The 12,401-nt window shown below is 36.1% G+C and overlaps 1 protein-coding gene across 10 annotated transcripts in view; it reads right to left on the reverse strand.

Moving 5' to 3' along the window:
* Positions 1–12,401, reverse strand: part of LOC134855421 (girdin-like) — a 64,395-nt gene that overhangs the window by 42,377 nt on the left and 9,617 nt on the right. For all 10 annotated transcript variants that reach the window (XM_063871936.1, XM_063871935.1, XM_063871943.1 and 7 more), the window contains exons 5-16: positions 12,111–12,333; positions 11,363–11,486; positions 10,887–11,037; positions 10,487–10,576; positions 10,031–10,310; positions 7,788–7,867; positions 7,306–7,455; positions 4,126–4,937; positions 3,622–3,795; positions 2,682–2,841; positions 1,225–1,342; positions 830–953 (exon numbers count right to left, since the gene is read on the reverse strand). In XM_063871936.1, the coding sequence (XP_063728006.1) occupies positions 830–953; positions 1,225–1,342; positions 2,682–2,841; positions 3,622–3,795; positions 4,126–4,937; positions 7,306–7,455; positions 7,788–7,867; positions 10,031–10,310; positions 10,487–10,576; positions 10,887–11,037; positions 11,363–11,486; positions 12,111–12,333 (2,486 nt within the window). The remainder of the gene's footprint in view (positions 1–829; positions 954–1,224; positions 1,343–2,681; positions 2,842–3,621; positions 3,796–4,125; positions 4,938–7,305; positions 7,456–7,787; positions 7,868–10,030; positions 10,311–10,486; positions 10,577–10,886; positions 11,038–11,362; positions 11,487–12,110; positions 12,334–12,401) is intronic.

Genomic DNA, 12,401 nt, shown 5'->3' on the forward strand with positions numbered 1-12,401 from the left:
GGAAACTGAAACAACAACCGACTTGTTTTTTAAAAATCTTCAATTTTTGAATTTCGAAGAAAAAATAGATGGCCTTTAAGCTCTGTGAATTTGTAGAGCAATTTATGATGGACTTTTTTGTTAAAATTAGAAAAAACTGGATCAATTAGTACAACTTTTATTTCGCTGGGAAATCTGATAATTAATTTCCATTTTCGAAATGAGAAGTCGATCACGTTTTTCGTGACCTTTACAATTTTGCTGTTCGATAGTGGGGTTTGCCTTTCTTTAAACAATATAAATGCACTGAACTTAAAAAATTCACAAGTCGAACCGCGAAAAATCAAAATTGAGCGTGAACAAATTAAGACTTATTCCTGAAAAAAATCTGTAAAACATATATAAGAGTACTCACTACATTCATTGCTCTTAATAAAATTCACCCATTTTGAGAAAACTAGATCAATAGGTAAAATTCTCATTTCGCTGGGAAATCTAATAATTAATTCCAATTTTCGAAATTAGAAGTTGATCACATTTTTCGTGACCTTCACAGTTTTGTTGTTCGATAGTGAAATTTGCCTTCCTTTTAACAAAAGAAAGGAAGTGAACTTAAAAAAAATCAGAAGTCAAACGCGAACAATCAAAACTGAGCGTGAACAAATTTCAAGACTTTTTACTGAAAAAAAAAATCACGAAGAACTATATAAAACTACTCTTTACGTTCATTAATCTTAATACTTCTGGGTAGCGAAATATTGCCATGATTTCAAGGAAGATTATATTATGTTTCGGCCCTCAAGCACTTCATCTTTAAATACGAAACATAAGAAAACATAAGAATACTCACAGAGACTCTAGCTCCTTGATGCGTTTGTCCTTCACATCTAGGAGACTGTTGGAAATCATGAGAGAGCCATTGTTGAAGGAAGAGTTGGGACTACTCGTTCTACTACCACCTCCACTACTTTGCTCTAGAACCAAAAGATACAAACATATACTCTCTCCCTCTTCTGAAAATTATTTCTGCTTGATGTTATACTACTTAAATAATTATGGCTGAACTTTAAAGCCCAATAAAAATTTAAGCAGGAGCAATTCTAGAATTTTTTTCGAGGGGAGGGAAATTTTCAAAAACAATTCTCCTTAAATCCGCTACTGCACTAGTGATTGAATAGACGTTAGTTAAAAAACGTTGAGTACCAAGAAGGTTTGATTGATAAAACATTGAAAGGCGTAGATTACCGAGAAGGTTCTTGTGCTGCTGTAGCTTGAGGTTGCTCTCCTTGTCTGCCAAGTCTCCCTTCACCTTCTCCATTTCCGACTGCAGGTCTTGGTGACGAAGTTTCTCGTTCACCAGCTCCTACAACATACAATCATGTGAGATGACCTTGCATGCATAGTTAGTACCAAGTTGTTGGCAATACCATTGACCTTGAGCAACCTATTCGATTAAAAAGTGTACATTTTAGGTTAACTAGTTTTAGATGCATTCAAGTGAAAAAAATTTTCAGAGGTCAAAATAAGCAGTTTTAGGCTAATATAATTTCAAGTTATTCCATACTTATTGCAAACATGTTGGCAATATCGGAGACCTTGAGCAATTTAATCGGCCACAAACTAGAGCTGTATGGGTTACTTAGCTTTTATGGAGACGGTTTAAAATGTGCAAATCAGCAAAAAACGTCGAAATGATATTCGACGTCGAAACGAGCAGTTTTGCATTGATTGATTAACTTCGTTCGGTTTCGTTGACCAAAAGGCTATTGCCCACAATTTGGCATAGAAACTAAAGAAACCAAATAAATTTTTATCGGACTCAAAAAATATCCTGCCAACTAAAAAAACATCTTAACCAAAACACGACATATTAAAGACAGACTATTTTTCTCTAAACATTCGAAAACAAAAAAAAACACTTTGCGACCTTCACAGATGAACTACAACTTACCTAGTTTTTACCAAGTTAAGAAAATTGATCGATGACTCAAGTAAGAAAATTTCATCTAGCAAAATATTATTCGCTTAAATTTATATTAGGCAGTATTTTCCACAACATTGGAAGAATATCAAAGATAGCATTTGCAATTGTGTCTCATGAACTGGTTTTCTATCGATCGGATTAAAATGACATCTACAGACAAAGAACACAGTCAATGTATTTTTCCCCCATAAAAACATCAATATATGTTGCACAGATTATTGAGTATGTCACTTGGTTTGCAAGCTATTCAGTGAAAACCTGCATCAAATCAGAAAAATGGTTTCGAGGAGCAAAAAATTTATACGAGACAAGCCAAAACGAAGTCAATTTAAGTTATAAGAAGATCACCAATTCGTCGGCTTTTAAAAAAAAACTAAGATGAGATAAACAGCCTAAAAATCATGACCCTAACAATAACCCTAATTAATTAACTTCAAATGAACTTGATTTTGAAAATGTTAAGATTCGAAGCTGCTTTTTGAATGCAACAGTAAATTAAAAAACTAAGTATGCTTTAAGAGTTAAAAGATAGGACCTACTTAACAACCCACTTAGCAAATGAGCGCGTAAATTATAGGGGAGAGATTCTTAAGTAGGTACCATAGGAGGGGGGGGGGGAGTAGATCCAAAAAAAAAACAGAGGGGTTGCGTTAAAAAAAAAACGAAACTTGGGCAGACACCGGGTCTCGAAGCCATGATCAAGAGTGCTGATACGTACCTCCCTGAGACAGTTGTTGGTCTTCTTGTCGACCATAGACTGTTTCCTCAATTCTGCATTCTCGTTCTTCAACTCCTGAATCTGTTCATCTTTCCCGAGGTCCCGCTCAGTGAACCTCTGCGTTCTCTTCAAGTCTCTTTCCATAACCGCCAATCGTGACCTAAATTACACCACAGGACAATTACTAAATAAATCTACTAACTAGACAATCAGCTCATTCTAGTATTCAACTGCGGACCCCTTGAGTCAAGTAAATTTTTGGTTTTTATCAAGGACTCGGAAAGGCTTACAAATACTTTAAAGCAACGAGTACCTTTAACTTGGAAGGAGAACACAAAATATGCCAATTCGATAATATGTCCTCAGCTTCTGGACCAATGTCCTAACGCTTAAAAATTGCGAGGAAACTGACTTCAGGGTAAATATGGAGACACTTTCAGATATTCATAAAAAACGGCATTTAAGTAAATACTACTTGATTATCATAAAAATAATTGTGGTTTCTGCGATTTTCAATGGATCTATGAAAAGCGATCCAGTTAGTCTAAGCATAATCCGGTTGTATTAAATCCCCACACTCCCGACTGAAATTTTTGATTGAGCGAAGCTCCTTTTGTGTGACTTAGAGTCGTTTTCTTTTGCGTCTAGAACTTTCATGTGGTACCACTATTGCAGACGAAATTAGTCAGGCTGTGGTTGATGCGAATTTGCGGTCAAGTGAAAGATTCTCTTCACAAACTATTATTGCCATGGTAGGGGATCGTATACACGATCTGACGATCACAGATTGAACGCCTTACCACTATGAAAAGTGCCTCGTTTCATTAAACTTAAAAACTACCAGCGAGAGAAAATCCTAACAAAACAGAACTATTAGCACGTATATTACTAATATCAGTCTCTTATCAACAACCAAAGGTGAACAAACAATTGTTCTCACCTTTGGTCCTGATCCTTCGTCTCATACTCCTCGATGTCTCTCTTCAGCCTCTCGATGTTTCTCTCCAGCTGTCTTTTATCTTTCACCAGCTGACAGTTGTCATTGTCCAGTGCCGCCATCTCTTTCATCTTCACTTCTAACGTCTCGTTATTCACTCGCATCGTGTCAAGTTCCCTAAATGACAACACAATCAACTAAAGCTATCTGCTTAGACCTAAAAATCCCTCAAAAACCAAAATTTTAATTTCAAAAATAACTTGATCGCATCTTGATAAATAACTCTGAAATTAACAACAATGGAATAAGTATGCTCACTTCCTGGATCTCTTTAACTGTTTGCCCCACTCGGGTACCTAGTAACGAATCTCCCTCCCCTTGCAAAAGTGGGATAGTTAAAGAGCTTACTTATTGCCTTTGGTATAACTTTTTGACATGAACCTTCACTGACTTTCAATCAGCATAAAGAAAAAAAACAATTAGTCTGTAAGTTTTGATCATAATTACCTTTGCACAGATTCCTTTTCCAACTGCAACGCCGACAACTCGTCGCCTTTTTCTCTTTCTTTCTCTGAATACATTTCCAACGTCTTTCTCAATTTCTGAATATCATTATTCAACGCTTGATTTCTCGCTTCAAGTTCCGTAGCTCTCGAAAGTTCCGACTTGTTAACTTGAATCACGTGTTGTAACGTTTCAATTTCACGTTGCTTCTCCGAATTCTCAAGTTCAAGTTGGTTTATTTTCTGAGTCAGAGCATTGAAATTTTCAGACTGCTTTGTTAGTTTCAAATTTTGGGTTTTTAACTGCACTAAATCTTTTTTAAGCTCATCATATTGACTTTCAACATTCGAACTCTGGTCTAACTTGCTTTTGAACTTCGAAATTTCAATTTGCAAAGACAAATTTTCTTTTTCGACTTTTTCCAAATCTGAGCTTTTAGTTTTTTCTTCCTCCAAATTTTCTTTCAATTGTTCGTTTTCTCTAGTTAGTTGCTGTAATTTTGTATCATTGCCTGATTTTTGATTCAACTCTTCTTGTAAAACTTCCAATTTCCTCTGAATTTGTCGTTTTTCGCTTTCGCATTGATTGCACTTAGACATGAATTCTTGAACTCTAGCGTGTAAAACAATATTCTGTTCTTGTGCTTCTTTTAACTGAGAGTCCATATTAGAATCGTTCATGCTTGTCTGTCTTCTAGAAGATTCTAGATTCTGAGTTAGAGAGTCGATTTCCTCTTTAAGAGAAGTTATTTCTGAGGTGTGTGACTGCTGTAGTTGTTCCATCGTCTCGTGAAGTGCTTTTTTGTCGTTCATTGCCTGAAAAAATATACTCAGCATAAACAGTTCAATAATTATTTTCGATAGTCACATTTATGACTAATATGAACTCTCGTTGAAGTTAAACATCGCTCACAAAAAATCTTGGTGAATCAAAATCGTAATGCGATCATGATAAAAGGGCAATTACGGAACAACGCCAGTTTATCATAACTAGTTTCAGAGAATTTCTTGCTGCGAAAAAAAAATTGTCAGAAACAACACAAAAAACTTGAACTTATGGGCTCAACTTGGTTCCTTGGGAAACTGATGAGCTTGAAATACCTTTTATGACGCGGAAAAACGACGGCCTAAATAAGTAAAAGAGATAATTGTTCCGGCGTCCGTCAAAAACGCTCGTATAGGTTTTGAGGATACAGATATTTATTGCAGTCCTAAGCGGTTACACCAGAACAATGGACACATTTTAAAGAAAACAAAACTGCTTAAGATAATCCTGGGCATCGGGGGAGGAGTCATTTATCCGGAACACTTACTCGAACATTTCTTTTCCCAGCTTATATTAATCACCAGCGCAAAATTACACCTAAAAATCATGCTGTTTAATGATGACGCACCGAGTATCTTCTTTTCATTTGTCTAAGGTTTTTGCGCAAAATATAGAGTATGGCAAGCTTATCAGCTTCCCAAGAACCAGTTTGAGTCTATAAGTTCGAATTCATGTTGTTAGCGAGGATGTTTCCTCGCCCGTTGAACTACAACTAGTTATGATATACTAGCTTTTTAAGCCTTCAAAACAATATTTCTTAGTTTCAACTCTATATTTTTGGTAGTTGCAGAGAAAACAACAAAAACTTCGAAATAAATCGTTCATATGCTCGTTGCAACTTTTATGCTCTGTAACTGTAGTACAATCCAATACCGACAGCAGTTTGAATTATAAAACACAACCTTTTTGCCTCAAAGTGAGATAGCTTCATGAGGACTATTCGAATGCGCGAAAACTCTCAACATATCAATGCTTAAAAAAAACTGTCTTAAAGTGACTGATTTATGCTCATTTCGGTAATATAATGCAATAGGTGGCAAATTTAAATTGAATAGCTACATCGCTCAACGTTATACTTCGAAAATAAATAATTGATTTCAAAACCAAACAAGACTGCTCGCATCAGGGCGAAGCCCTGAATGTTCCGACTGGCTTTTAAGGTTTATGGATCAGCAGTAATAGCATAAAAAAATTAAATGAAATAAAATAAAATAAGTTTTTTATGAAAATCATCCCCCCACACGCCATATGGGGGGATAATCATCCTCCCACAAGTACAAAAGGATATATTTCGTTCCTTGCAACACATCAATTATGGCAAATAAGCTTCGTTCAACCAATTTGGAACGATTTATAAGACGGATTAAATCTCCGCTTGCGCGTTAATAGCGCGAATTATATCGCGCGTTAATTGTCCCAAATTGGTCAAAATGGCCAAAATGGCAATCTTTAAACCCTCATAACTTTACGAAAAATAATCACAGGTGAAATATCTTTTCAAATTTAAGCTCAGGATAACAATACCTTTTGAATGATATAAAAAAATTCCGTCAAAGATGGCTAGTTAAAAAGTCGAAATTTGTCTGAAGAAAAAAAAACCCACCCCGAGCACAAATATTCCGTTACTTTCGTATCGAAAGTCGGAACAACAAGACTGCTCGTATCAGGGCGAAGCCCTGAATGTTCCGACTGCCTTTTAAGGTTTATTGAGCAGCAGTAATAACATAAAAAATTAAAAGAAATAAAATGAAATGAAAATTTTTTTTTTTCTAAAATTTGAAAATTTTTATGAAAATCATCCCCCCACACGCCATATAAAGTACAAAAAGATAGATTTCGTTCCTTGTAACAAATCAATTATGGCACATAAGCTTCGTACAACTAATTTGGAACGATTTATACGACAGATTAAATCTCCGCTTACGCGTTAATAGCGCGAATTATATCGCGCGTTAATTGTCCCAAATTGGTCAAAATGGCAATCTTTAAACCCTCATAACTTTACGAAAAATGATCACAGGTGAAATATCTTTTCAAATTTAAGCTCAGGATAACATTTGAATGATATAAAAAAAATTCCGTCAAAAATGGCTAGTTAAAAAGTCAAAACTTGTCTGAAGAAAAAAAACCCACCCCGATCACAAATATTTCGTTACTTTCAATACGAAAGTCGGAACAACAAGACTGCTCGTATCAGCGCGAAGCCTTGAATTTCCGACTGCCCCTTAATCCATATCGAATAGTTTTTGATAGTTTTTGGTACAGAAAAAAAAATGAACAACTATACGTTAAGGACAATATCAACATCATGAGTGAAAATTTGAGTCGTACGAAATTAATACAACCAATTACCCCTACCTTGTCGATGTTGTGTTGCAGCTCCTCCAGAGTTCCCTTCTCCCTCTCCTCCCTTCCCCTCCACTTGTCACACTCCTTCTCCACAGCCGCCTTCTCCTTACTCAACTGCAGTAGTTGCGTCTCCATCTCTATTGCTCTAGTCTTCAACTCCTAATTACATAAACATAATTACATAAGCAAATATAATTACATTCAACATCACAAGCATTATCGCCAAAACACGCAAAACTATGGCCGAAATGAGTAGAAAAATCTATCATCGTCATCTTTCTCATCAACATTATTATTAAAATCGAACTATCATTTAAGTCGTTTTGGAAACCGTTGAAATTAAAATTCTGCGCATACGTTTCTATTGCGCTAGTCTTCAGCTACTAAAAACGAAGATGCCGTCACTGTCAAAACTTAACGGTACCACTATGAAACTAAGTGTTGATCCTTTGACGTGTTGGCCTTCCAACTAAACCTTCTAAAAAGCTCACTTGTTTCTCTTTCTCCAACTGAATCATGCTGAACTTGAGAGTATCTTCACACTCCGAGCCCACTGAAGGTCGATGAGAAGCTAAAACAAACATATTCGTATAAACAATCCATTAAAATCACATTGGATGAACAATGAGTACAGACTACAACTGAAAAGTATAATGACAGTTTAAATTAAATTGAGTGCTGCCATCATAAATAATATCAATTTGTAGAAACAAAAATCTGTTTAGTGGGGTATCACTGAGAGAGTGAGAAAACTTTCCCTATTGAGTCTGCGAAAGCTCAAAATTTAACATTCAGTCGTTTTCCATTTTGTTATTCTATTGAAGCAAAAATGGGAAAAACTTATCACAAGTAACATAAACAAAAGTGTCTTGAACTGATAATTCTAAGAAACCAATCTTTTTGAACATGATATTGTGAATGCATCATATATTGCGTTCAAATATGATTGCAATCGTCAACATATCAGCAATGGCAGCTGAACAATAACATAGCACAACACTGTGTAACCCATTAACAACAGTTGCAAATTTTGCCAGTCAGTTTCTCGGTGACGTGCTTAATTTATTGAAGATTTCATATCGCCTCGTAATTTATTCACTGACAAGTTTCAAATTATATTCATGCTAAAAAAACAATCGGTTGCCAGAAGCACTGCAAAAAAAATCAGTTTCAATGTAATTTCAATCGCCAACTCATAAATGGCAACAACAGAACTGCAACAGATTCAAGTATTCCACCTAAATTATTAATGATAACAAAACAATGCCAGATATGCAACAGAACTTATTGATGGTAGCAGGACAATAAACAATCAAATCTACAATCGATTTCTGAATTCACTCACACCGCCTATTATTAGATGAAGCATTACTCGCAATTGAGGCTATACTGTCCCTTTGCCCAATTGTATTATTAAAAGGGGTCGACTGTAAATAGTCCCCTAGTACCTCTGGCATCAGCGTCATTTCGAGGTCTAACAGTGAGACTCGTTTCCAACTTCTTCTTAACTAGTGGGTCAATTTTAATTTTACCGAACTCTATGGGTGAGTTGAAGAAGAATAACTGATTTAACACATAAGCTTGAATGATACTCTAGTTTAGTAGAAGTATAACACGATATAGGTCAAACCTCTTCCGTTTTAAGGGTACACTTCAAAGAGGTTTAAAAACTAACAATGCTTAAAAATTTACAATGTTGCAAATAGAACTTCGACAAGAGATTAATTCATAGTTGAAATCATGAAACTTCTATTCGGGTGTCTTTTAGTTTTTTTTTGCTGTTTGTTTTCCACGCAAAATCAGGTACAACAAATAATGATCGGACTGGTTGAATGATATATCATATTAAAGCCCTTTCAGTCGTGATTCGAACCACGTTAAAAAATGTCCAAAAAGTTTTCCCAGTGTCGAGAAAAACCGGTTTGAAATTTTTGATTTTTTGTCTTAATTCGAGCGAAAAAAAGCAAGCGAGCAGGCTTAAAACCTGAATTATGCCTAATTTAAGACCTTAAAACGTAATTTTAAGCAAGTGAAACTAGTTTGAGTTTTTTCAAGTAATTTTTCTACAAAATTTTTTGTCCAGTTTGCCTATACTACTATGACTGTCTAATGCGCCTAAATTATATTTTTGCGTCAGATCCTTTTATCACTCCAAGCAGAAAAAACTACACTTATTTGAAAAAAAAACTTTCTAAACCGTAGTTTTCTAAAGACTATCTTTGGTCGAAACATTCTGTGCTACTTGCCCAGTAACCGGCTATCTTTATTTAATTTTGAGTTTTTTAAGTTACTTTCTAAAATTTCTTTTTTTAAGTTTGCTTATTTTTCTCACAATGGCTTGTGTAATTAAGATTTATGATTTCGGACTAAATGGAGAAAAGAAGGCGGAAACGAGCCTAAGTCGTCTTCGTCTACACTCATGGCGCCCAATCGGGGCACGATGTTGCGGATGGTGGCCGAGTTCTTGCGATGGCTGGCAGGCAAGGCTATCATACATTCACATTACATAGACACTCTATTACACACGATGCTTATTTTTATACACACTAACATACTCCATTTTATTTATTTATGATAGAATAAAATTTAAAAATTTCTGCAGATGCCCAAAAGTTTTTTTCCAAGAAGAACATCATCGTATGAATCATGCATAGTCTTATACGAGGTAAAGTAACCAAGACTTTTTTTGCATAAATCAAAATTAATTCCAAAAATGCTTCCTAAAAAGACTCACTTTGGGTGTAATTGGCATTGACCAATTGCTGATGTAAACTCGCACTTTCATTCAGCGATGCTGTATTTTGCACACCCAAAGTCTGATTTTCTTTCTTCAAAGAATCAACCAACAATTCCTTCTCTTCTATCTGAGTTTCTAGAGATGTTATTTGAGATTGGAGAGTGATGTTTTCACGCTGCGTTTCGTGCAGGAGTTCAACTTGGGTTTCAAGTGCTTGCATGTGTTTCTCAATTGAAGATTTCGTTTCTTCCAGCATTTTGTAGTCCTTGTTCGATTGCTAAAAAAAGCAAAACAATTTTCAACAATTCCATGAAATTTTGACACTTTTTGATTCCTTATCGAATCAACTTAATAAAAATGAAATTTAGCTCAGAACTTGGAGGTTTGAACTGATTGTTTTCTATTGCTTCTCAACAGCATTTGAATTTGATCAAAGTATAAGTCTAGTCTCACCTCTAGTCGTTGTCTGTAGTAGTCGAGCTCTTCCAACTTGTGTTTTGCCATCTCCAGTTCACTCTCCGCTCTATCTGCTCTCGCCGCTTTCTAAAAAGAAACACATGCTTCGATATTACAAATTGATGATTACATTTTTATAGACAGCATATCAGCCCTCCACTAAGTGTACGCAATAGCGAACAAAAAATAAAGACTGAGTTTGAGGGTGGAATTTATGCGAGCCAGTTTGACGACGAGGGTCACTTAACGTGTGTGAACAAACAAACGCAGTGTATTCGGTACTAGAGACTTGTAAAACTCTATCACTATCAGTCTTTTTGTAAGAGCTAATTTTCAAGGTCCTCGTGAACTCATGTACTTATTAAAGCTTAAGAGGGTCAACACATAGCATACTCACCTCTCTATAAATGTCCACTTCATCCCTCAGTCCACGAATACTCCTCGCCTCTCTCGCTGCTTCTGTCAGCTGCTCCTTCAGTTTCTTGTTCTCCACTGAGAGGTTCCTTGTCTCGTCACTGTATGCTTCCAGGTCTTCGTCTTTCTGGTTCCTAATCGCAAAAAAAACGACTAGGTATGCGAAAAAATCGATCTTTCAGACTTTGAATGTAAAATGGTATTATTCCACAAAAAAAGAGCGGATAGGTATACTCGATAAAAGGTAGTCTCGAAAAAAGTTGCCAGAAAGTTGTCAGATTGTGATACGAATTTATAATATAAACCAATCATTTTACAAATTGAGTGGAATGGAAAAAACCAAATAACACTCAATTTTTCATTGGAGACGAAACCACTTTGACGTAAACTAATAGCCAATAGCCCTGAGAAGAAAAGTATTGGTAGCCAAAGCATCAGAAACCTTATAAAAGATCTTACAATTCGTTGTCTTTCTTCATGAGTCTGTTCTTCAGATCGGATATCTGCAGATTCAGCTGTTGGATCTCGCCATAGTTAGAGCCCTGCCTAGTGTGAAAAGATCCCCTTTTCCACATTCCACTACCTGGAAAACCCTGTTTATGTCATCAGTACAAGAAAACTACTGTCACATTTAGAGTTTGAGCTAAAAAAACTATCATAGGCTTGCTTAGAGAGATATCTGAACCCCTCATCTGAAATTCAACCTTTTGCACCCCTTTTAATTATGTCTAATTATTACCAAAAACCATAATTTTCTCAAGCCCTGATTTAATAACAATTTTCTTCCGTCTCAATTTCCAATAAAATGCCTCTTTATAGCCCTAAGCCCTACACCACACACTCAGTCAAAGCAAAAAAATACAGCTCAACCAAACTGCCATTTTGTTCCGACCACTTCACAAAGTAACTGGCAGGAACTATAGCGTAAAGGTTTTCTGTCGCCACGATTTCCGTATCTCAGAGAAAGCTTGTAGGTCATCAATTTTGACGCCATATTAAGGTCCTATTATCCATGCGTTAAACGCATTTGAGTCGAAAAAAAATTATATTTTTTCAATCAAAATCATTTTTCTAAAAGCTTTTTCAGAAATAACAGTAGTTAGAACAAGGTGATTTTTGCTCAGCAACCGGCCAGCAACCCGTGATGTATTTAGAGGGCGATAATTTGCAGTTGGGGAACTATAATTGGAAAGGTCTCTGCTCTCACCTCCTCCGTTCAACTGCGGCTGACCTCCACTTGATGTGGCGTCTCCATTCACCCCACCCACCCCTCCACCCCCACCCGACAACTGTTCCACCGCCTGTGAGTTACAGATCTCAAACAGGTCGAATCTGTCGTCTATCAGTCTGTGGAATATTTCTTGCAAGTCTACATGCACGTGTTCTTCTACTGCTGAGAGGGATATTGCGTTTTCGTTGCTCTTTGCTTCCTGGTAACAATAACGTGCATTTAAGATCAGGAAATTTTCCAAATCTAACATTTTAAACCTCAAGACTG

This window comes from Symsagittifera roscoffensis, chromosome 10 (genome assembly GCF_963678635.1).
Source record: "Symsagittifera roscoffensis chromosome 10, txSymRosc1.1, whole genome shotgun sequence".
Taxonomy (NCBI): Eukaryota; Metazoa; Xenacoelomorpha; order Acoela; family Convolutidae; genus Symsagittifera; species Symsagittifera roscoffensis.